We start from the raw sequence: 25,621 nt of genomic DNA, 5'->3' as shown, positions 1-25,621 counted from the left end.
CAAAGGAAATAAACACAAATCACACTCCCTTATGCGTTCGCCTAATACGGCTCGAAGGCGAAAGACTGCTCCTGCTTCTCGCTTGATTGTATGATACCTCCCCCGCCTCCGCGAAAGCTTCCTGCACCTAGCTTTGAACTGCTACCGGGACGGAGGCATTCAAAGCTTTCTACACCCCCACATAGCATTGAACTGCCTCCGGGATCCGCCGACCTTTGACCGACCAACGATGTCGTGTGATGATGTCATCATGTGACCGCATGCCACCGTGACTTCAGGATGACGTCAAAAATTGCTGGGATCTGTGACGTCATGACGGACGCCAAGTAATGACGGTCATGATGTGCGTCGTCGGACTCGAAAACGGTCACGTGGGTTTGGGACGGAGCCTTGAAAGACTTGCGGACCGTCGCGAAGCATTGTGGCCTCGTAAAGTCTCGCGCAAGTCTCGCGGACGAGAGCGCAAACATGGCCCCTTAGCTTCGCCTTAATATATGGATGTTCTCGCTTCTCAAACACATAAAAATTTGGCCGTTCTGACCAGGAATCAGCACAACACCGCGGGGCTTAGTGACACAACATCGCACTATAGGAGGTCCTATAGTGCTGGATCTGCAGTAAACCAGTATAGAAAATTTAAATTCCTTGACATAAATGCATCCTGACACTCGGTAATATTTTTTTATAATACATGTAACGAGACAAGATTTCCTTGTAGCTGCATATTGCATTGCAAAAAGGCGTTGTGAAAGTTCTTTTTCTATAGAGCCGAGCATATTCTACCGTTTCACTTACCGTAAAAATCACAATTCCCGTTGTAGAAAACAGATTGAAGATGGAGCTGTTGACGAGGAAGAAAGAGGTGGCCAGGGCACGCTCTACATTCTTATTATTTTTATACTCGTTCTGACAACAATAAACCGAAGACGTGTCGGTTCTGCGGTCTCTCTGGTCCTTCTGAGACATGGTTGCCGTGACCAGGATACCTGAAGACAGACGCGAGACTTCAACCCCCTTCGCAACAACGGGTTGAAGAACGGAGCGCGGCGTCTGGCTCAACATCGAACCGTCGCGGGAAGGACACGACAGATGACCCTTGGCAACTCAGCTACACAGGCAAGGCCTTTTCACGACGATTTCAAGCATGAATAGAGAAGTCTTATCGAAGAAGCGGAAGACGCTTCGGGCAAATGTAACAACGCTTACGAGCGACATTGACAAGAAGATAGAAGAAGAAGCCGATCGAGCGCAATTAATGACGCTTCTAAACCAGATGAAGAGCGTGTCACAGGCGTTAAACCAAGTTAACGAACAGATTGAATCGCTCATCGAAGAGGAAGACGCGAAGGCAGAATTTGAAAGAGTTCTGCATTATGAGATGAATATCATCGCAGCAACGACAAAAATAGAGGAGCGATTACGAGAGTTGGAGCTAGCTACGCAACTAACAACAAGAATAGTGACAGACCAGGCGACAACAATGCAAGGTACTAACCACACCTCGGACATGCAAGAGATTGTTAAGTTGCCACGTCTTGAAATGATCAAGTTTGATGGGAAAAGAACAGCGTGGCCTAGATTTTGGCATCAGTTCGACACATCGGTGCACAACAGATCGAACATGCCGAAGGGTCAGCAATTTAATTACCTTCTGGCGTCAATCAGCGGGGAGGCTGCTTCTCTAATAGAAGGTTTACAGTTTTCTGATGAGAATTACGATCATGCAGTCGACCTTCTGAAAGAAACGTTCGGGCGACAAGACAGCTTAAGGGAGACATACATAAAAGAGCTAGCAAACGTAGAAGCAGTGAAGAGTTCCAGAGATGTGGACGGATTGAAGAACCTATTCCAAAAGTTGCAAGTAAACACACGAGCGTTGCAGTCGTTAGGCGTGGAGATGGACATTTACGCCGCAGTGATAACGCCTGTCGTGAAATCTGCGCTACCAGTGGACATAAGGATTGAGATGAAGATGAAAGAAATACAGAAACGTGCAGACAACAGTCCAGCAACAACAGCGTCGGACTCAACATCAAGAGAGAACACGCGTGGTTTGAAAGGAGTTATGGAATTCTTAAACATCTATATAAGCAGCAGAGAAGAAACTCATGAGGAGAAACAGACCGAGGACAAGCCACCACTTAGTACGAGAGGGACAAGAACATATACGCTTCAAAGCACCTCTATGAAAAAAATGCATTTTCTGTGAGCTGACTGGACATTACACGGAAGATTGCAGAAGAAGCATAACGATGGAACAGAAGAAAGAAGCCTTGCAGCAGAAGCGAAGGTGTTTCAAATGTACGAGGCCTTACCATACGGCGAAGATATGCCGCGCCAACGTACGCTGCAAAACTTGCAAGGGAAGGCACGCAACATCCAAGTGTCGACCACGAGCATCTGGAACGTCAGCTCAACAGTCAAGCAGCGGTGGCGGACAAGTACGTACAAGCGCCCAACTTGATCGGGCAGACGTCAGCAAGTCCTGCAACATGCACGCACAGCAGTCTGGTGAGCACAAGTGCATACTACTGCAGACTGCCTTTCCATGGACGGAGGGAGAAAAAAGTGGGTGCTACGCAAGGTATATGCTGGACAATGGGAGCCAGAGCACATTCATCCTGAAAAGATTGTCGGGAAAACTAGGGTGCAAAGTAAAAAGATCTGAAAGAATCACTGTTGGATCGTTTGGAGGAGGAGAGGTGGAACTCGACTTGAAAGTCGTCGAGGTCAACGTGAAGAAGGACCCTACATCCAAACACATCACTATTGAAGCGTTCGAGATAGAAGTGATAACCTGCGACGTGCTACCATCTCCACCTTTGGCAGTACGAGAAAGAGCAAGATCTCTAGGAATTTCTTTGGCTGATGACAGTAAGAAGGCGGTCAATGACGGCGAAAATCTAGAAACTTCAATATTAATTGGAGCAGATTACTACTGGACGGTAGTCACTGGTCGCATTCGCGAGATACAGCCGAAAGTAATGGCAATAGAAACGATGTTGGGATGGACGGTTCAAGGTCCTGTAGATCTTCGTTCTGTTCCACTGAATCATCGACGGTTATGGTCCTCAAGGTCAGTGCCAACTCTGACACGATCACCGATGAACTGCAGAAGTTCTGGGATTTGGAAAGGATGGGAATCACGGAGAAACCCGAGACAAAGCCAAGCGATGACCGTGTGATACAGTACATCAGAGAAACAATGGAGTTCAAGGCAGGAAGGTATCAAGTGCGGCTACCATGGAAGGAAAACGTAATGTTAGGTGACAACAAGGCAGTTGCAGAGAAGAGGCTTATGCAGGTGACAAAGAAATTATAGAAAAATCGCGATGACCTTCAAGCCTACGACAAAGCTATTCGAGAATACTTCGAGAAAGAAATAGCAGAAAACGTCGAAGCACCTGCCGGAACAGACGTACGGAACAAATTTGTCTATTACATGCCCATCAGGCTGTGATCAAAAAAGAAATAACAACGAGAAAGATACGGATCGTATTTGACGCATCGTCAAGTCAAAACCCAGGGGAATCACTGAATGACAACCTGGAAAATGGGCCAAACCTTAACCCTGATATCACAAGTTTGCTGCTGAACTTTCGACAACACAGGATTTTCATGTCAGCAGACGTGGAAAAAGCGTTCCTGCAGATAGCAATACAAGAAAATGACCAAACGCACTGAGATTTCTGTGGTGGGAAGAAATACCCAGCGAAGCTATGCCAAGCCCCGAGATAAGAACATGGAGGATGACGAGAGTAACTTTCGGCACTACACCAAGTAGCTTTCTTCTAGCGGCCACAATTCATCGACACTTGGATGTCTTCGAAGAAAAGTATCATGCAGTTGTATCGCAACTCCGAAAGAGAATTTACGTCGACGACGTCTTACTAGGAGCCGACGATTACTCGACAGCTGCTAAACTGTACAAAGAAGCCAGATACATTTTTCGTGGTGCAGGAATGAATTTAAGGAAATGGACTTCAAATGACGCCAAACTACGAAATCTACTTGACAAAGAAGGAGAAGATTTAGATAGAAGAATCAGAAAAGGACAAATCAAGGTTTTGGGATTGAAATGGAATTTCGTCGACGACCTGCTGAGCTTCCCAGACACTACGTGGCGACAGGACATGGATACAAGACAACTTTCAAAACGTCAGGTTTTGCAAGCTGCGGCAAAGCTATACGACCCTTTAGGTTTTTTGACACCATTTTCTGTTAGAGCAAAGATGTTGATGCAGAAGATTTGGACAGAAAACCTAAAATGGGACGACCCCTTACCAAGCCAGCACAGATCAGCGTGGAAGGATTGGGCAGATGAGCTTCAGCATCTGGATAACTTCACTGTTAACAGATGCTATGACCACAACAAGCAAGCTGAGGTGAAAGCATCAACTATACACGTTGTCTCAGATGCAAGCCCAATGGCATACGGAGCAGCAGCATACCTTGTAACAGAATACTTAGATGGAAGCAATGAAGCCAGTTTGCTCATAGCAAAAGGTAGAGGCGCTCCAATCAAAAAGATTACACTGACAAGAATAGAGTTGTTGGCCGCCACGGTATCAGTCCGATTGGCCAGTCATATAACTGAGAATTTCGTCAGGAAAGCAAGAAGAGTTAGATTCTGGACTGACTCTCAAATTGTGCTTTGCTGGATCAAGTCAAGCAAGACGAAAGATCTGTTTGTTCGCAACCGCGCAACAGAAATCAAGAACAAGTCTAAAAATAGTCAATGGGGTTATGTTAAAAGGGACGAAAATACTGCGGATTTCATGACGAGGGGCGTGAAGATGCAACATTTACTGAACAGTGAATTATGGTGGAATGGCCCCACGTGGATCAGGAACGAAAAACAAAGGCCTGATTATGACATCATGATAGAATCGAACAATGATGACAACGAACACGACGAAGAGATCGTGACAAGCCTAACTACCACAACGAGTCAAGGAAAAATAATCGATGTTAACAGGTTCGGATCGTATAAAAAAGCATTGGGAGTTACAGCGTGGGTGATGCGATACATTGGAAACCTAAGAAGAGAAGCGAAAACAGGTTCGCTAACAGGAGAAGAATTGTGCAAGGTAGAGTTGGTGCTGTTAAAGCAGGAGCAGAAGACGTTACAAAACGAAGTGACACGAATAAATGGCACAATGAAACTGTACAGCACGGACATCTTCGAAGACAATCAAGGTGTCCTAAGAGTGAAAGGGAGGCTTCAGTGGAGTGATTTAAGCTTTGATGAAAAGCATCCCGTTGTTTGCCAAGGGAAAGTCACTTGTCAGAACTCTTAGTACTGCCTGCGCATTACGTTACCATGCACGGTGGCGTTGCATCAACATTGACACACTTAAGGACAAAGTTTTGGATTGTTCGGGGCCGACAGATCGTAAAATACGTTATAAAGAAATGCATCACGTGTAGGAAGTTTAATTCCCGATCAATGACGCAAGAAACGGCACCACTTCCAGCTGACAGGATAACGAAGACGAGGCCATTCGACGTAGTTGGTGTGGACTTCGGTGGACCGCTAAATGCTCGATAGGAGAAAGGCAGCAAAATTACGAAGTTCTGCATTGTGATATTTACGTGTGCAGTAACAAGAGCTGTACAACTAGAGTTGGTCAAGAAGATGTCATCGGAAGCGTTTATTCAAGCGTTCAGAAGATTCGTAGCTAGAAAAGGATTGTGCACAACAATTTATAGTGACAATGCAAGAGCCTTCAAGAAATCCGAAAAAGAGATAAACAAAATAATAAAGATGGAAGACGAAAGGGTGCAACAGTATACCAGCAACCTGCAAGTAAAATGGAAGTTCATTGCAGAGTTAGCTCCATGGTGGGGAGGATTTTATGAAAGACTAATCAGAAGCTTTAAAACGTCAATGACAAAAGCTATAGGAGCTCGACTTCTGGATGAAGAAGAACTACGGACTGTGGTTGTTGAGGCAGAAGGAGTAATTAACAACTGGCCTGTTACCTACGTGTATGACGATCCCAACGAGCCACAACTCATTACACCGGCGGATGTTATAGGAGGCAAGCAAGTAATTAACAAGCAAGAATACGACAAACCTGGTGAAAACAGTTTGCTGAATTACTGGAGTAGAAGAAAAGAGGCAATGATGACATGGTGGATCAGATGGAAACAAGAGTATTTAAGGGAGCTGAAGTGTCCTAGCAGAAAAAACGGCTGGTCACACAGATATACAAGAAGCAGATGTGCTTCTGCTTGGGGAAGCGCGTAAAAAGACGCAGTGGAAACTATGTAAGGTTGAAAATATTTTCCCAGGCAAGGATGGCCTAGTGAGGACATGTTTGCTTTGGACATCTGAAGGAAGGTCAAGAGACCGATGCAGCTGTTGTATTCGCTCGAAGGCTGCATCGGTTGAATCTGGCCGGCGGGAAGATGTAGAAAAGAGATTGAAGATGGAGATGGCGACGAGGAAGAAGAAGTGGCCAGGGGCACGCTCTACATTCTTATTCTTTTTTATGCTCGTTCTGACAACAATAAACCGAAGACGTGTCGGTTCTGCGGTCTCTCTGGTCCTTCTGAGACAAGCGCCATTCCGAGAGGCAGAGGATATCACTCGCATGCAGAAAGAATACGACCTTCGGGTTGGTGCATCGGAACCATCTGGTCTGCTCGGCTGCGGCTCTTTGGCCTCCCTTGACGGTTCCTAGTGTTTATTACAGAAGTACTGCGCCGAAACGCCCTGTTTTAACTGGTGGAGGTGCGGGGTATTATCATTTTCAAATAACTAGTGCCGCTAATAATACTGCTAAAACGTGGAAAGTTCTGAAATCTGCAATGAATATTGAGACACACCAAAGTAAATCGATAGCTATTACTGATGGTAGCACTGTCATAACGGAACCATATGCGCTGGCAGAAAAATGTGACAGTTACTTTGCTGAGGTTCTTGCAGAGCTTACCTCAAAACAACAGCCTGCGAACTTTCAACAGCCTGATGATTTACCTATTGTTACGAGTGATTGTGTTTATTTACAGATGAGGTGAAATGGCATTGGGAAAGAGCAGCGTACTTCTGGGACAGGCCTAGTCCGGTTCACCCAACCACACAATCCAAGCGCCGGCTCCACTACTCTTCTTCTTCTTCCGCGACCCGTACGCTCGCGCATCTTCGTTGCATTTCCCCCGGCGGCAGATGAAGCTCGCCGAGCGAGTTAAATATGCCTATGATGGTACTTTTTGAGGCGGGCTACGTGAACAATTTGCGTAACGCGCGAACGCCGGTTATTGGCTGTGACCCGGGCGACAACGTAATTCACGTCACTGAGACGAGTGACTATCACGAATGGGCCGGAATAGTTTGCTAGAAACTTCCGGTACAATCCTTTGCTACGAACAGGAGTCCACAGCCAAACGTAGTCGCCAGGAGAAAACTCTACGGGGATATGCTTGGCATCGTAGCGACTCTTGCTGTGTTCTTGAGAATACAATGTTCGAAGGCGCGCTAGTTGACGTGCTTCTTCAGCACGACACAACGTCTGAGCGATGGACAGATCTTCCTCATGCGAGAAAGGTAACAGGGTGTCCAGAAAGCTCCGTGGGTTTCGTGCGTAAAGCAGAAAAAAAGGCGAATGTCCAGTAACTTCATGCTTGGCGGTGTTATATGCGTAAGTAACAAACGGTAAGACGGCGTCCCAGTTCCTGTGGTCAGCATCAACGTACATCGATAGCATATTCGTAAGAGTTCGGTTCGTTCTCTCAGTGAGACCGTTAGTTTGCGGATGGTAAGGGGTGGTGTGGCGATAAGAGGAGCCACAGAGGCGCAAAATTTTTTCAACCACATCGGCGATAAATTGCCGTCCACGGTCACTGATGACAACCCGTGGAGCACCGTGACGCAATATGACCCGTTGTAACAGAAAAGAGGAAACAGCGGCTGCTGTGGCCGATGTCAGTGCGTCCGTTTCCGTATAACGAGTTAAATAATCTACGCACACTATAACATATCGGTGGCCGGATGGGGTCTTAGGAAGGGGTCCGAGCAAGTCGATGCCGACTTTTTCAAAAGGGGATGTCGGTGGTGAGATGGGCTGCAAATAACCTGCCGGGGCAGGTTATTTGCAGCCGGTCTCTACTGCAGGAGGTGATCGCAGGCTACGCCTCAGTTTTTGATTTTGCCCAAGACGAGACGTCTACCGTTGCGCCACCGTCTTCACGTACGCAACACCGCATCTATACAGGCCAAGCACCACCAATACGCCAGAAGCCCTATCGCGTATCGCTTTCCGAAAGGAAAGTCATCGCTGAGCAAGTTGAAGACATGCTAAAGAAGGGCGTCATACAAGAATCGTGTAGTCCGTGGGCAGCTCCTGTCATTCTAGTCAGGAAGAAGGATAACTCATGGAGATTCTGCGTAGACTATCGTCGCCTAAATGCCATTACAAAAAAAGACGTCTACCCTTTGCCACGTATAGATGACGCCGTGGACTGCCTGCATTCTGCCTCCTATTTTTCTTCTGTTGACTTGCGTTCTGGGTATTGGCAAATTCCTATGCATCCCTCAGATAAAGAGAAGACGGCCTTCGTAACACCAGATGGTCTTTTTGAGTTTAACGTTATGCCCTTTGGTTTGTGTAACGCTCCAGCGACATTCGAGAGATTTATGGATACAGTACTCCGTGGACTAAAATGGAAATTTGCATGTGCTATTTAGATGACGTGATTATCTACGGAAAGACTTTTCAAGAGCATAACCACCGCTTGTAACTTGTGCTTGAATGCTTACGCGAAGCTGGCCTTGTTTTAAACTCAAAGAAGTGCCATTTTGGAGAACGTCAAGCCCTCGTATTAGGCTTTCTCGTGGATAAAGACGGCGTACGACCAGACCCACAGAAGACCGCAGTGGTTCGCAACTTTGAGCAACCACGAACAGTGAAGGACCTGCGAAGTTTTCTCGGTCTGTGCTCATATTTCCGCCGATTTATTAAGAACTTCGCGCAACTTGCCGCCCCACTGACGTCCCTTCTTCATAAAGACACACCGTATTTGTGGGATGATAAATGTGAGGCTGCATTTCAACAGCTGAAGTTTTTATTAACTTCAGGACCCATCCTGAAGCATTTTGATCCTGACGCTTTCACTGAACTTCATACTGATGCTAGTGGCCTAGGTGTTGGTGCTGTGCTGGTCCAACTCTGCAACAGCCGTCAGCACGTCGTAGCATATGCCAGTCGGACACTGACCAGAGCAGAGAAGAACTACACCGTCACCGAGCTCGAGTGCTTAGCAGTCGTCTTCGCCATTCAGAAGTTCCGACCGTATCTACATGGCCGCGAGTTCACAATAGTGACCGATCATCACTCACTATGCTGGCTTGTGGGACTTCGCGACCCGTCTGGCCGGCTGGCTAGTTGGGCGTTGCGCCTCCAAGAGTACAGCTTTTCTGTGACCTATAAGAGCGGACGATGTCACACGGATGCCGACTGCTTATCCCGCCTTCCTTCAGTACACACCAATGCTGACGACGATGACATTGATGACTATTTAGTTTCTGTCTTGTCCGACTTCCCAGATACCAGCAGCTTCAAACGTGAGCAACAACGCGACCCTACCCTGAAACCCTTGCTCGAAGCTGCACATAACTCCGCCGACAAGCACTTTACAATTTCAAATGGCTTGCTGTACAAGAGAAACTATTCAGCCGACGGCCTCCCGTTGCTTCTAGTGGTGCCGGAAAGCCTGCGCCACTATAATAAAACATCACAATAGCTCCTTTTATCTCGCACCTACTGATCCTAATGAGGTCCGTAGTGCTGTGCTATCGTTGAACGACACAAATTCTCTAGGACATGATGACTTACCTGTAGACCTGTTGAAACAATCAGTGGATTCTATTTCGGAACCCTTAGCTGATATAACAAACACAGCGTTTTCACCTGGTGTCTTTCCAACAGCTTTGAAAGTCGGCAAAGTAATACCGGTATTTAAAAGGAACAACAAACTACTCGTCGAAAATTACCGGCCCATTACTTTGCTTTCACCTCTATCTAACGTAATAGAGAAACTACTTCTTAAGCGAATCACATTTTATTTTGAAAACAACAAACTTTTATCAAGCGCACAATATGGCTACCTGAAAGCCAAGAGTACTGAACTAGCCTTTCTGACCTTAACGGAAAAAAAATAAGGCAAAATATTGAAAATACGCTCCTCACCATCGGCATATTCATTGACTTAACAAAAGCATTCGACGTTATTATTCACAAGAAACCGCTGTCAAAACTAGAGGCCTATGGCATTCGTGGCACTCCTAACAAGTTAATCGAAAGCTATCTTGCGACTAGGCAACAGTATGTGTGCATCAATGGACGAAGTTCTGATAAAAAACCCATTAGTACAGGTGTCCCACAGGGGTCAATATTAGGGCCTTTCTTGTTCAATGTATTCATAAATGATCTCCCATCGTACATACTGGAAGAATGTGTCTTATACGCGGATGACACAAATGTGTTCATAGCGGCTAAGACTGAAAAATATTTATATAAAAAAGCTAACCACACTCTCAACAGGCTTCCTTACTGGTTACACACAAATGAACTAATTCGAAATCTTGCTAAAAGCAATTTTATAATTTTCTCTGCCAAAAACATGCCAATTAGTAAGGACGGAAAGTTGCTTTTTAATGGAGTTTCTCTAGAAAAAGTTAGCCAAACAAAATTTTTAGGATTAGTTATAGATGAACATCTGACGTTGTACAATCATGTGCATGACGTGACTAGAAAGATTTACAAAAATATACCAATATTTTATAAACTACGGTATCTGATTCCACTACGCACCATTCTGATCGTTTACCGTAGTTTTGTTGAATCACATGTCTCATATTGTTTTCCAGTCTTATTTAAAAATTATTTAAAAATCACCAACTAGCCCCGCAACGTGTTTTATTGTATTTCAGTTTACGGACTTACGTATCCCACAACATTACAACCAATTCAGGTAGCACAAAATACGGTTTTGCGAATAATCTGTTTTACCCGACGTACTGAGTCCATATCATTTGCTCATCCCCTTTTACATATTTTAACGCTGCATTATCACATTCGTTTTCGAATTGCAGTTCTTACGCACAAATTTGTAAGAAATATTATACACTGTCCGTCAGTTCAATTTCATCTGCACGTTACGCGCTATCCAACACGTTCCTCTTTGTTAACGTTGCTAACAGTTTCACGTGCACGCACAAATTATGGAGCGTTTTCGTTTAAAAACACTGCAGCCAGTCTTTGGAATGCACTTCCTAAAGAAATAACCTCATCACCATCCATTCAGCATTTCTCTAAATCACTGCGCCAGTACTTCCTGTGCAATTCTTAAGTTCACAAAGGCTTTGTTTCCTTTCGTGTACTGTGTACCGTTCAGCCTTTTTTTTTGTCCCCCTTTGCAATCTTTTCTTTTACGTTTTGCATACTTTTGCTTCTTTTTAAGCATTGTATAACGTTTTCTTTCGTTTTGTATACACCTATGCGTAAGATCTTTTTACACGGATACAAATAGCACCATCTGTCAAAGGGACCCCTTCCACAACTCATGTCGAGTTCTGGGGTCCCAACTGTATAAATATTAAGCACTGTACTCAATTTTGTTGTGAATAAAACCTGATTGATTGATTGATTGATTGATTGATTGATTGATTGATTGATTGATTGATTGATTGATTGATTGATTGATTGATTGAAAACCTTGTCTCCAGTCGATTTCATGTCCACAGACGATGACCAGCAGGCTGACCCCCCGGCAAAAACCCCTTCAACTGTAGTTTGCTCCGTCCGCGTTCGGCAACGCTACCCTCGTTTCTTAAGCGGTACTGACGACAAGGACGCGGAAGAGTGGCTGGATGAGTACGACCTGTTAAGCAAGCACAACAAATGGCACGATGCGCACAAGCTTACCAACGTCATATTCCACCTAAATGACGTCGCCACGCTGTGCTTTTGTAAGCACAGCACTGACCTTATTACCTGGTCGGCCTTCAGGCGGCCTTCGCCGAACTTTTTGGCCGTCCGGAACTTCGCTAGTTACGTGCCGAACAGCGCCTGCGAGGTCGAGCTCAGCAAAGCGGTGAAAGTTACACCAGTTACATTGAAGATGTGGTCGCCCTTTGCAAGCGCAACAACCCATCAATGACTTAGGCGGAGAAGATCAAGCATATCTTGAAAGGTGTCTCTTATGATGCCTTTCAGATACTCATCGCTAAGGACCCGCAAACGGTAGCGGACGCCATACAGCTGTGCCAAACCTTTGACCAACTCTTCAGGCAACGTGGCACCACTCGCCGCGTCAGTGCGTCAGGTGAAACCATTGCCGCTTTAAGATCTACTAGCCTTGATCTGGACCACGTGGCATTATTCCAAGAGATCAAGCAGTTCGTACACGAAGAGGTCGCGCACCAGCTGTCCCTTTTGTCGTGTATTCCTCATCGGGCCCCATGTACGCTACGAATGTCCATACAACGCGCTGTTCTGGAGCAAGTCGCCGAAGTGCTACCCGCAGCCACTGCGCCGCCTGTGACTGCACCGCTCATAAATACTGAATAATTAGGTACACCTCGACGTTTGCCCGCTGCGAACCTCTACGTCGCCTCACACCCGTTTTCCTCATCACCTCAGCAAGACTACTCGTCCACTCTCCCGACCGCCACCACATTTTCAAAACCCATGGCGCACTCCAGACAACTGCCCCGTATGCTACGCGCGTGGTTTCCCGTGCCACATAGCGCGATTTCGCCGGCAACGTGAGTTTATGCAATATGAAGACATGCGGGCATATGCTTATGATTCCGCGCCGAGACCTCAGACTGCTTCATCAGGACCACACGTCATTACTCACTTTTCTTCGACTCGACGGAACTTTAACACACGCCGGTCGCCTTCACGGCGACGTCGTACTATTTCCCCTATAATACGATGTCCCCGGCCTGTGGCAGAGGAAAACCAGGCGCCGCAGTTCTAGAGACAAGAACTGCGCAGCTTTCGAACTTTTCAAGGCTTTGTTTTTCACCGAGTAATATTGTCGCTGTTTCCGTGGACGGTGTACCCGTTTCATCACTTGTCGACACTGGAGCTGCAGTTTCTGTCATGTCTGAGAAGCTTTGCCGAAAGCTACGAAAAGTAACGATGCCTCTTCACGACTTCGTATTAAGCACTGTCAGTGCGCAATAATTTCGCCCTTTCGCTTCGTGCAGAGCATGGGTTGTTATTGAAGACGTTCTTTACGCAGTCGAATTTGTCGTGCTTTCGAAATGTTCCCACGACATAATACTAGGATGGGATTTTCTATGCACTCATCACGCTGTCATTGATTGTGCTCGCTCCGAGGTCGAGCTCACGCCGCTGTGTGACTCTGCTTTGGTCGACTCGTCGCCCCTACCTGCGAAGGTGTTCGTCGCCGCCGACACCACGATACCCCCTTTCTCATCCGCTTTGGTCCCGCTTTCCTGCGACGTCTCTATTGGCTCACCTTTTTCTTTTTACACCTGCTGAAAGTGCTCCCGCCGCAAGTGCTTCTTGAGAAATTTCGCCGTCCTCATGATTCAAGATTGTCAGTCCACTAAGTTGGACCGGTTCTTTCTGCATGTCGATGAAGTGGATGCGCTTGAAAGACGAGGACGAAGAAGAGACGGGACACACACTGCGCAACTTACATCTTGTTTATTGGAAAAAGGGGTAGCGTCACTTATATACACTGAAGCACGTGACACAGGGCCTGCGGGTTACACGTTACTGAGCACTCAAAAATTCAATCTCTTTCTTAGATAATGTCAATGCAGCTATGCTGACACACGATTCTGCGCGTTCTAAAATATACTTTGCTTCAACTACGAGCCTCGCCGATTGCTTATGGTTGCGGGATATGACTGTGCACTGCTCAAATTTCGGGGTGCAGGAGCACCTTTGGCAGTGAGTTGCGAGATGAGCGTTGTTACCGTTCCTGACATTATTACTGTGGTCTGTTAGACGCTCCTTTAGGCAGCGCCCAGTTTGTCCTATATAAACATTTCCACATGAATGTGGAATGTTGTACAGAGCACCCTTGTGGCACTGAACGAATTTAACCCTGTGGTTCACGTCGCAGAGTAGGGGTGCACTGGAACGAGGCATGTTAATCTGCACAGTCTGGATAATATTTTGAGAACCGGAAAATACTACCTCCACACCCGCCTTCTGAGCAGATTTCTTAAGATTGTGTTACAGGCGATGAATGTATGGGATGACCGCTGCTTTTTTGTTCCTGTTACACTTACCGCTGTTCTGTTCGCGAAAAGATTGTTTACCTAATCTTTTCACTAGCACGTCGGACACAGGCAATAACACGTGGTCAGGGTAGCTTGACGCCTTTAGACGAATTACTTCTTCTAACAAGCAGTGCATTATTTAGACATATGTTGGCGATGCTTCGTTTCACGAGCTTAGAATGAGCCGATTCTTAGGGTAAAATCGGTTTGTTACTTCGTGGCTGATAACCCCAGCAAGCATGGTTACTGCGTAAGGTGATATACAGGTCTAAAAACCTAATGGATCCTTTTAACGGACGTTCATTTGTCACTTGCAAAGGTGCTAACATCGGCTAAAGGCGTTCAAGGTTCCTTCTACATCAAAGTGAGCCCCAGTAGAACTCTTGTCAAAAATTATTAAAAAATGATCTACAGACCTAAAGACTTTAAATACATTAGAATGTGCGAACTTACTGTTGAGACGCTCGTGTACATGACCTAAGAATAGTTCAAATATAACGGGTGCCAAACTAGACCCTATGCAAATGCCACTTCGCTGCAGGTAAAGGCTTCCCTCCCAGCGAACGTATGTAGAACACAGGTAAAAAGTAACCAGTTCCAGAAAGCTTGCGACGGGAATTCCTACTCTATTCTGGAAGCAAATTGCACCATACCTGTCAATGCTTGTCTCAATCCACCTGAGCACGGCATCTTGAGGTATCGAATAGTACAAGTCGCTTACGTCTACTGACAGAGCATCAAGGTTCATGCCTTGATCGTTGTCAAAGAATTCCACAACTTTCATAGAATTCTTAACCCTGAAGGGATCTTCGCCCACAAGAAGGTTCAGTTTGTCTTGCACGAACATCGCTATTTCCTTGTGCGAAGTGTTTTTCTCAGATACAATAACCCTGAGAGGGCACTCTGGCTTGTGGGTTTCTGCGCGATAGAATACTTCTAATGCATCATTTTCAAAAACACTAATGCTCTTGACAAGTCTGGGGCGGCGACAGATTTCACAGAGCTTTTTCGCATTTCTTTGACAAAGACTGTGACAAAGAAGGAGGCTTTGCCGTTCTGCGGTTATCCTGTATAAGGAAAAAGCTAGGGAAGCTCTGAAGTCCGTTTTTGACAGTTATGATGATGTTTCCTTGACGGAATTAAAAAGAAAGGCGAAAGAACTCTGTGAAAGCTGTCACCTCCCCAGACTTGTCAAGATCATTAATGTTTGTAAAAATGATGAAGTATTCTATAGCGCAAATACCCACAAGCCAGATTGCCCCATCAGGGTTATTGTATCTGGGAAACACACTTGGCAGAAGGAAATAGCAATGTTCCTGCAATGTTCCTGCATCGTGTGTCAGCATAGCTTCATTGACATTATATAAGAAATAGATTGAATTTTTGAGTGCTCAGTAACGTGCAATGTGCAGGCCCTGTGTCACATGCTTAAGTGTATATAAGTGACGCTACCAGTGTTGCGGAATGGTCGCCTCCATTTCATTCCAGTTTCATTCCGGGGAATTTGAACTTGCCACAGTATCATTCTTTTCAATTTCCAGGAATGAAAGAACTTAACCTATTCCCACTCCGGGAATGGCCGGGCAGTTCAATTACGTTCCTGTAATTCCTCAACGTAGGAAAGGCACCTTGATAATTTTATCGAGTTAAGAATGAACGTTCCCTAATACTGAATATCATCAGATGCATTAAGAACTACAAAAGTACGAAAAACACTTTACTAATGTCGAGGGAAAGTAGCTTGGTGGCACATCTCGTGCAGTACAACAACCACCCTACTAATTCCCATAGGGGCAGTTCTTTCACTACCTGTAGTATTTACATGGGCAGTATGTTTGAACGAATGGTGATGTTTTAATGTTGTTTAAGCTTGAATGTGTTAATGCTAAAATGACGACATAGCGTATTTTTATGCTGACAAAGTAGTATTCAAGAAGAATAGGCAGTTTTGCCACGCATCTGGAGCGGTGGTGACTATAGAGAAAACTAAGATTTGGTTAATGGGGAAAAAAACCCTCTAGATCTGCTGGTATTAGTTGGAACAGTGTACTGCTCGGGCACCTTGTGCCCTTGCATCGAATACGGAACACTGGGCCACACAGCTCGTCAGCACTCACGCTTGTCGAGCGCGCCTCGCAAGCATGGATGGGGTGAGGAGAAGCTTCTGTATTCGCCTGTGTGCAGGTATGCAATGTCTTCCTTGGCCCGAAGGTTATTTACGTGTCAGGTACTAAACTGCTCGTGAGATAAAGATCAGGCTGGGCATAAAGTATTCACCAATTTCGTGTGGGAGTATCAATGGGAACCGATGCGCAGGCATAATTTGTTTCTAGCTTCAGTATCCGCTGCTATAATGCGTTTGTTTCCCCGCAGGGGCGTCTGCGCAAGTAGGCGTTTGGTGTGTAGCGACACCACGGACCCGAGCTAACGGGGGGTTTCGACCCCTCCCACGCCTAGCCGTGCGTGGCTTTGCCGTGTCCGGGGAAAAGGGGATCCTGGGGGTTGAGCCGACGCTGGGTGATTGGACCTTTAAGGCCCCCCGGCAGAGGTAACACACCCCTTTGGCCCCGGCTTCACGTAGACGGCACCCCTGGGCTGACCCACCCAGGGGAAACCGGCAGTCGCCTTTTCCTGTCTCTCTCTCTCACCTCATCTTCGTCTTTCTCTCTCACTTTTAAACTTTCCTGTCTACTTCTCCCTTCTCGTTACTTCCGATTTTTCCTGGCGGCAAGGGTTAACCGTGTGTGGCTCCCAACCTTGGGTAGACCATATTAGGTTATAGTGACGGCGTACTGCTGGCGTTGCGCAGACTTTTCGTATGTTCTGCCACGTCCCCCTGTTGGGCTCCGTGGTGGGTGGTAGGCGCCGTTGCCGAACAAGCGACTTTTTCCATGGGACCCTCGAACCCCTCTTCCACCGATCGTGCCCCAAAAAGGGTACGCATCGATGCATCCCAATTCTTCTGGCCCAAAAACAATGACAATTTTCCGAAATACCACGTGGTTCACTGTGAACAAACATCTGAAAAAGCTAGAGCCATTTCACCTTTTCTTGTTGCTAAGTGCTTGAAAGACACCATAGGAACGGGATATAAGGCCACAAGGATGGCAAGCGGGGACCTACTCCTCGAATTAAAAGACAAGGAACAGTACATTAATTTGTCACATCTAGTCGCGTTTAGAAACATCCCCGTCTCTGTGAGCGCGCACAGGACCATGAACACTGTCAAAGGTGTAGTGTCCGATGAGGACCTCATTGGCCTCAGCGAGGAAGAACTACTAGATGGATGGAAAGATTCAAATGTCACTCATGTCCAAAGGATCAAGATAAGGCGCGACAACACCGAAATACTGACCAAGCATTTGATACTTACTTTTGCCTCCAGCACACTACCCGAAAACATTGAAACCGGCTACGTCAAGCTTGCTGTACGACCTTTCATACCAAACCCGCGGCGATGCTTTAAATGTCAAAGATTTGGTCACGCGTCTCAAAGCTGCCGAGGGCAGCTCACCTGTGCAAAATGCGGAACGACGGGTCATTCTGTTGATGACTGCGCTGGTGATGGGACTCACTGCGCGAACTGTGAAGGTGATCACCCTGCGTACTCCAGGGCCTGCCCGGCCTGGAAGAAAGAGAAAGAAATACTCACGATAAAAGTAAAAGAAAACATAACGTTCCGAGAAGCACGACAGCGAGTTTCATCGTCATTCCCAGCAAGAACATCTTTTGCCGAAGTGGTGCGACGGGGGGCAGCACCACAACGGCCTATCGCGTTTGCCCGGACCACTCGCAGCGTGCCGAGGCAAACGCCACCCGCCCCCATGGTGGGAGCAGCGAAGGCTGCCCCGCCTACTCTGAATCTGACCACACCGGCGGCCACTACAAGCTCCGGCACCGTAGAGGCCAAGGAGAGCACATCGCCCTCCGGCTCGGTGGCGTCCAAGACTTCGTCACACCAGGCGAAGTCCCCACCTGCCAAGCCAGAGATCCCGGCGACTCCAGGGTCGTCGGGTCTCACGACCACGCCTCGCCAGGCGAGGTCGGACAAACAAGCCAGCAGCTCGCATACGCGGGCGTCCAGTGCCTCAAACGAGGCAATGGACACAACTCCGGTGCCTCTGGTACCGAAAGAGCGGCGTAGCTCCCTGGAGCGCGCTAAGAAAACCAAAAAGCCGATAATGGGGCCCGACGACGGCCCTGCTGCTTGAGCTCTAAATTTCGACCTAAACAACACCCACTTCCTTCTCGTACACACAGCACTACCTGACATCCAATATGGAAGCACAAATACAATGGAACGTGAGAGGACTGCTTAGAAATCTCGACGATGTCCAAGAACTCTTACACAAACATACACCAAAGGTGCTGTGTGTACAAGAAACACACTTAAAATCCAAACACACGAACTTTCTACGCAGCTACATTATTTTCCGGAAGGACCGGGATGATGCCATCGCGCCATCCGGGGGTGTAGCGGTTATAGTTAATCAAGGAGTAGCATGCACATATTTACCTCTTCGAACTTCCCTTGAGGCAGTGGCTGTTCGAGCGGTTCTTTTGAACAAACTCGTCACCATTTGCTCTCTATATATACCTCCACATTACCAGCTGCAAAAACATGAATTTCAGTCTTTAATAGATGAGCTCCCTGAACCTTACCTTGTACTTGGGGACTTTAATGCGCATAGCTGTCTATGGGGTGACTCCCGCTGCGATGCGCGAGGTCGTCTAATTGAACAGTTCCTTTTCTCTTCTGGCACGTGTCTCTTGAATAAAAAAGAGCCAACATACTATAGTCTTGCGAACAATACCTACTCGTCCATAGACCTCAGCATCACATCTCCATCACTTCTGCCCCTTCTAACATGGAAAGTCATTAATAATCCCTATGGAAGTGACCATTTTCCTATAGTTCTGAGCACCCCAATAGTTAATGAATGTCCTCCACAGGTTCCCAAATGGCAAATTGACAAAGCCGATTGGGAACAGTTTCGTAAAATGGCTCTCTTAAGTTGGACCAACATGCGTGCTTTGAGCATAGATGAAGCTGTAGACTACTTTACGGTTTTTTTGATTGATGCCGCAATGAAGTGTATCCCACAAACAGCTGGACTGCCCGGCAAACGACGTGTGCCATGGTGGAACACTGAGTGTCGAAACGCGCGCAAAAAACAAAATAAAGCATGGAGGCTGCTTCGGGACTCGCCGACAGCCGAGAATCTGGACAGTTTTAAAAACATAAAGTCACAAGGCAGGAGAACTCGCCGACAGGCAAGAAGACAAAGTTGGCAGAAATTTTTATCGGGAATTAACTCATATACACAGGAGGCTAAAGTCTGGAACATGGTTAGTAGGTTAGCAGGCCGACAAGCGCATTCACTTCCCCTAGTAAACACACAAGGTGACAGCTTGGAAGACCAGGCGAACTTCCTAGGTGCACACTTCGAACAGGTATCGAGCTCGTCACACTACACGGAAGTTTTCCAACGACACAAAGCAAAAATCGAACAACAGAAACTAGAGCGCAAATCCACAAAACACGAGGAAGCATACAATGAACCTTTCGGCTTAGCTGAGCTACAGGCATCGCTGAACTCATGCAATAAATCCGCCCCAGGTTCCGACCGTGTTGTATATGAAATGTTGAAACACCTGCCTTCTGAAACCCAAAAAACCCTCCTTTCCCTGTACAATGCTGTTTGGTTTTGCGGCGAGATCCCCTCGGCCTGGAAAGAAGCCATCATAATTCCGATTCTGAAGCAGGGTAAGGACCCATCCTCAGTATCCAGTTACAGGCCAATAGCCCTAACAAGTTGTCTGTGCAAGGTTTTCGAAAAAATGATAAATCGGCGACTTCTACATTTCCTCGAAGCCAGCACCTCAGTTGACCCATACCAGTGCGGTTTTCGAGAGGGTAGATCTACCTCTGACCACCTTATCCGTATCGAGGCACAAATTCGCGACGCTTTTGTTCACAAGCAATTCTTCCTTTCGGTGTTCCTCGATATGGAAAAGGCCTACGACACCACATGGCGATTTGGAATATTAAGAGACCTATCCCACTTAGGTGTCCGAGGAAAGATGTTGACCATAATCGAAAGCTATTTGTCCAATCGCACGTTCCGTGTTCGAGTGGGTAATGTCTTGTCCCGAATATTTGTCCAGGAAACTGGAGTGCCGCAAGGTGGTGTTCTGAGTTGCACACTTTTTATTATAAAAATGAATTCCCTACGTCTGTGTATTCCACGGAATATGTTTTATTGCACATATGTTGACGACGTGCAGATCGGTTATAAATCTTGCAACCTTTCAATGTGCGAGCGGCAGGTGCAACTTGGTTTAAACAAGGTAACCAAATGGGCAGACGAGAACGGGTTCAGCCTTAACCCGCAAAAAAGTACTTGCGTATTATTCTCAAGAATGAGAGGCCTACATCCCGATCCAGACGTTGATCTGCATGGTCAACGGTTACCTGTGAAAACGGAGCATAAATTTCTCGGCGTAATTCTAGACACGAAACTAAGCTTCATATCACACATAAAGTATATAAAGAACAAGTGCATAAAAACCATGAACATTCTAAAGGTACTGTCACGCACTTCGTGGGGTTGTGACAAGAAGTGTCTGATGAATCTTTATAAAAGTCTCATACGCACGCGCCTAGATTATGGGGCGATAATATATCAGTCTGCGACAGCAAGCGCGTTGAAGATGCTTGACCCTGTCCACCACTCGGGCATTCGTATTTCTACGGGTGCTTTTCGCACCAGCCCCGTGGAAAGCCTCTACGTCGAATCGAACGAGTGGTCGCTCCACCTGCAGCGATCTTACATGTCGTTTCTATACTATCTCAAAGTGAACGCAGACAACGAACACCCCTCACACCCCACAATTAATGATATATCTAGTTCTGCCCTTTTCGACCACCGTCCTTCGATGCGACAGCCCTACTCACTTCGTGTAAGGGGCTTAGCTCAGGAAACGGGTGTGCCACTATCCGAACACTGTCTATTGGCTCCCGCTGCACAACTACCGCCGTGGCGGTGGCAGCTTATAGACTGCGATCTTTCTTTCATGGAAGTAACGAAACACGCGCCTATTGCACATATTCGTACATACTTCCTTGAACTACAACACAAATACACTTGTGCAGAATTCTTTACAGACGCCTCAAAGTCCAATATTTCTGTGTCTTACGCAGCCGTCGGGCCATCCTTTACGGATTCCGGTATTCTACACCCTGAATCAAGTATCTTCACGGCAGAAGCTTACGCGATACTTGCGGCCGTTAAACACATTCAGCAATTAAAACTACAAAAGGCAGTGATTTACACAGATTCTCTAAGCGTGGTAAAAGCCTTAAAAACTCTGAAAAGACACAAAACCCCGTCTTTGTCTCGCTGTATTCTCTTTTGAGCACGATATACGCACTCGAACAACATGTCGTAGTGTGCTGGGTGCCAGGGCACCGCGAGATTCAAGGCAACGTGTTGGCGGACCAGCTAGCAGCATCCGCCCACGAAAACAGTCACAATACATCCTTAGCTATTCCCCCACTAGACCTAAAACACTTCCTGAAAAGAAAGCTCAGAGCCTTTTGGCAGACCACATGGGATATGCATACACGAAATAAGCTACACGTTGTCAAACCGCATCTCGGTAACTGGCCGCCATTATCAAAATCACGCCACACAGAAGTTACACTCTGCAGACTTAGGATCGGTCACACATACAGTACACACACACACCTTCTGTCCGGTGGCGAGCCACCTTTGTGTGATAGATGTGGTCAGCCACTCACTGTCCTTCACGTCCTCATTCAGTGCAAGGAACTCGATGCTATCAGAAAAAAGCACTTTTATTACCCTACCGGCAGCAATTTCCATTTCATCCTTCAATGTTCATCGGTAGGGACCCGCTTTTTACATATCAGTCACTGTCTGCTTTTTTAAACGACGTACAGAGTTTTCATGTCATATATCAAGGTGATCCGTAGCACGGCCTCTAAACAGAGGTCGCTGCTGCGGTGAATACGTTAAAGACAGCACTTGCCTCGCGGCCCTTGGACTCAAGGGCATTGACGAGGCATTCGTGCTGATGTCATATCTTCATAGTCTTATTCTTGCGACCACTTGCCATTAATTCCACTAGACATACTTCACGTCACTGTCATGATTTTAATATATACATATATGTTTTACCCGCCTTTAGCGCGAGGAATTTTAAGGCCCCTTTACAGCTACTTACCGCAACCATTGCTCACATCCTTTGTCTCATGAACTGGCGCTCTTTGGCCATCAATTGGCCTTTGCGCCACTAAACACCACATATCATCAATGCGTTTGTTTGTACACTAAATTATGCCTCGGTTTGTAGCAGGCGAGTGGTGGTGGTGATGTTGCAGCAGGCGGGGTTAGCCTGGCCTGCATGGCCGGCAATTGTTCCGCCTGAGTATCTTCTGAATTATAAGAGTCTCTCACCCCGTGTTGGACAGCCAAATGTCTCGCAGGAAGACCAGCAAAATTCGCTGTACGCTCCTCCTCGTTGCCGTGGGCCCTTCAGGAAAAATTGTCTTCAACTGTCCGGTGCCTCTGACAACTTTTTTGCAAGGTGCGGACCATCGCTGCTCTTTCCACATCAAAATGATTGTGAAATGCAATCATTTCAAGGCAATCTACAAGTTTCCACACAAAGCATGTGTAATCCATGGACTTTCTCGTGAACAAGCGACGCTGTTGTACCCAATAAGAACCGGCTCCGAATACATCCCGGCTTCGTCTTTCAAGACTGGACATTACACTTCCCCGTTTTGTGCCTTCTGCGGTGACATCGGGGATACTGAACATTTTATTTGGCATTGCCCGCAGTTTGTAGCAGGCGCGTTGCTTATAAATGCACCGTGCTTGTAATCAGCCAAGCCATTTTAGAGGCGAAGTATCTTATGGCGGAGTTCAATCCAGTGGTGGTGGTGGTGGTGGTGGCGTGCGGCGTGACCACCCTTACTGCGCATGCGCCCACCCTCTCTTCCCCTTACTTTGGTGCAGCAGGCAGGGCTTAAACCTTTATTTTCTTATAAGTAATTTTATTCTGCCCAACACCACTTTCTGTCCTCTTCCCCTCTCCCCTTGCCCCTCTCCACTCACCCTCTCAGCTTCCCATCTCCCCGTCCCTCTCCACTTTCCCTCTCCCCTTCCCCTCTCCCCTGCCCCTTTCCACTCTTCCTCCGAAACGCGGGCTAGACATGCCGAAATTCTCTCCTGCGCAACGCCGCGATGAGCACCAGCGCGTGCGCGTCCCCTCCCCCTCTCTCTCCTCTCCTACGCTCTCCCCCTCTCTCTCCTCTCTCGCACGCCTGTTGACCGCGTTCCCCGCTCGCCCTGTGAGAATTAACGGCCAGGCTAGAGGGAAGACAAGACGCGCGTAGCGTTCTTCTTCGCGTTCCACGACGCCAGGTCGCTAGCATGCCCAACGAGCGCCAATGGAACGCGATCGTGCAAGTGCTCCGACTTCGCATCGCCTCATGGCCCCCTTTAGCGGGAGATGGTGTAATTTTTATAATACTGCTTTATTGTTAAATTCGAGGCTCTGACTTACTAATGTTTGAAGTTTGAAAAACAGCGTGTAGGGGGGGGGGCGAAAACGTGCTCTATTTTCGGAAAAAGACGTAATTCCATTCCTATTCTATTACGTGCAAAAGGCGCCTGATTCCATTCCCATGCCATTCCTCCAAGTGTTGTCCCCATTCAATTCCGGGGTCGCGAAAATGTGGAATAATTACGGAGTCATGCCAATTCCGGAGTGGCAACTCCGCAACACTGGACGCTACCCCGTTTCCCAATAAAAAAAGTTGTAAGTTGCGTAGTGTGTGTCCCGTCTCTTATTCGTCATCGCCTTTCAAGCGTATCCAATTCATCGATTCGAGATACTACCAGTGCAATCTATGTTTCCGATCCGTTTCCCTATCCTTCCATCATACTGCGGGGAGAGTGCCTTGGCAGCATTAAAGGCCATGATTGCTTTTCGGCAACTCTCGTCGCTGGTCAGCCAACTTCCCCCAGATTAATGGCATCGATTGTCCCGCACCAGCTTCTCTGCCATCATTCACCGATGCACTTTCTAGATGCATCGACAGCCACCTTACATCCAAGCAGTGCGCTGACATCACCGCCCTGCTTGAAGGCTTTCGTGCCAGCTTCGATAACCAGCAACAATCATTGCGCCGTACTTCAACCGTAGCTGATCACATCGATGCTGGTCTCCACGCCCCTTTACGTCAGCGCCCATATCGTGTGTCAGCAGCTCAGCACATCATCGCCGAACAAGTTGACGACATGCTTAAGCGCGATGTTATTGAGCCCTCTAACAGCCCGTGTACATCGCCGGTAGTTCTGTTAAAGAAGAAAGACGGCTCAATAAAGTTTTGCGTTGACTACGGACGACTGAACAAGATAACATTCAAAGATGTCTACACGTTCCCTCGCATAGATGATGCCCACGACGGCTTACAAAGAGCCGAGTTCTTCTCTTCGCTAGATCTGCGCTCCGGCTACTGGCAGGTGCCAATGGCGGAGCCTGACCGCCCAAAAACAGCTTTTGTTACTCCCGATGCCCTGTACGGATTCAATGTCATGCCATGTGGGCTATGCAATGCGCCTGCCAAGTTCGAGCGCATGATCTACAACATCCTCCGTGGCCTGAAATGGCACGTGTGCCTGTGCTACTTGGAGGACATTGTAATATTTTCGAGCGTCTTTCCAACGCATTTTCTACACTTGGAAGCAGTGCTCACTTCCCTCGAGTCCGCTGGTCTACAGCTGAATTTGAAGAAGTGTTGCTTTGGCGCTCTAAAGCTCCTTTCGTCTCCAGAGAGGGTGTTCTTCCTGATCCGGAGACATTGAAACAACTTTGCAGTTTTCTCGGCCTTTGTTCCTATATTGTTCGCAGCTTCGCATCCATCATAGCACCTTTGACTGAACTCCATTGCAGTAGCCGTGACCTCACGGGATGGTCATCAGCAAGCGACGATGCACTCACCACACTTCGCCGCCTTCTTATTATTATTACTGATTAGTTTTTGGAAACATTTACTTATTCTTTCTCCCATCAGTAAAGCCGCTAGTAAAGTAGCAAAAGTAAAGGAGCAATTTGGGCTATGTCCTCACAGTTAAAAACTTAAAGGTTTAGCAAATTACTGTTTAAAAAAGAACTAACAGCACTCTTCCTGGGCCTACAATAGTTCCCTTTGAACATACGGTCAGTTATTTTGCCACCGCTATTCATTGCTAGCGCGCCAGATTTTTTACAGCGAAAGCTGTTATGAGATCATTTCACCGGCCGTTTTTGGCG

At 47.0% G+C, this 25,621-nt stretch overlaps 1 protein-coding gene across 1 annotated transcript in view; it reads left to right on the top strand.

Moving 5' to 3' along the window:
* Nucleotides 1–3,064: 3,064 nt before the first annotated feature.
* The window catches only part of LOC119376676 (tudor domain-containing protein 1-like), a gene marked incomplete at its 3' end in the record, with an annotated part of 40,237 nt that continues 17,680 nt past the window's right edge, over nucleotides 3,065–25,621 (top strand). The window contains exon 1 of the mRNA XM_037646429.1: nucleotides 3,065–3,225. Coding sequence (XP_037502357.1) covers nucleotides 3,065–3,225 — 161 coding nt within the window. The remainder of the gene's footprint in view (nucleotides 3,226–25,621) is intronic.

This window comes from Rhipicephalus sanguineus, unplaced genomic scaffold (assembly GCF_013339695.2).
Source record: "Rhipicephalus sanguineus isolate Rsan-2018 unplaced genomic scaffold, BIME_Rsan_1.4 Seq1856, whole genome shotgun sequence".
NCBI lineage: Eukaryota > Metazoa > Arthropoda > Arachnida > Ixodida > Ixodidae > Rhipicephalus > Rhipicephalus sanguineus.
This window is presented reverse-complemented; position numbering and strand designations above follow the sequence as displayed.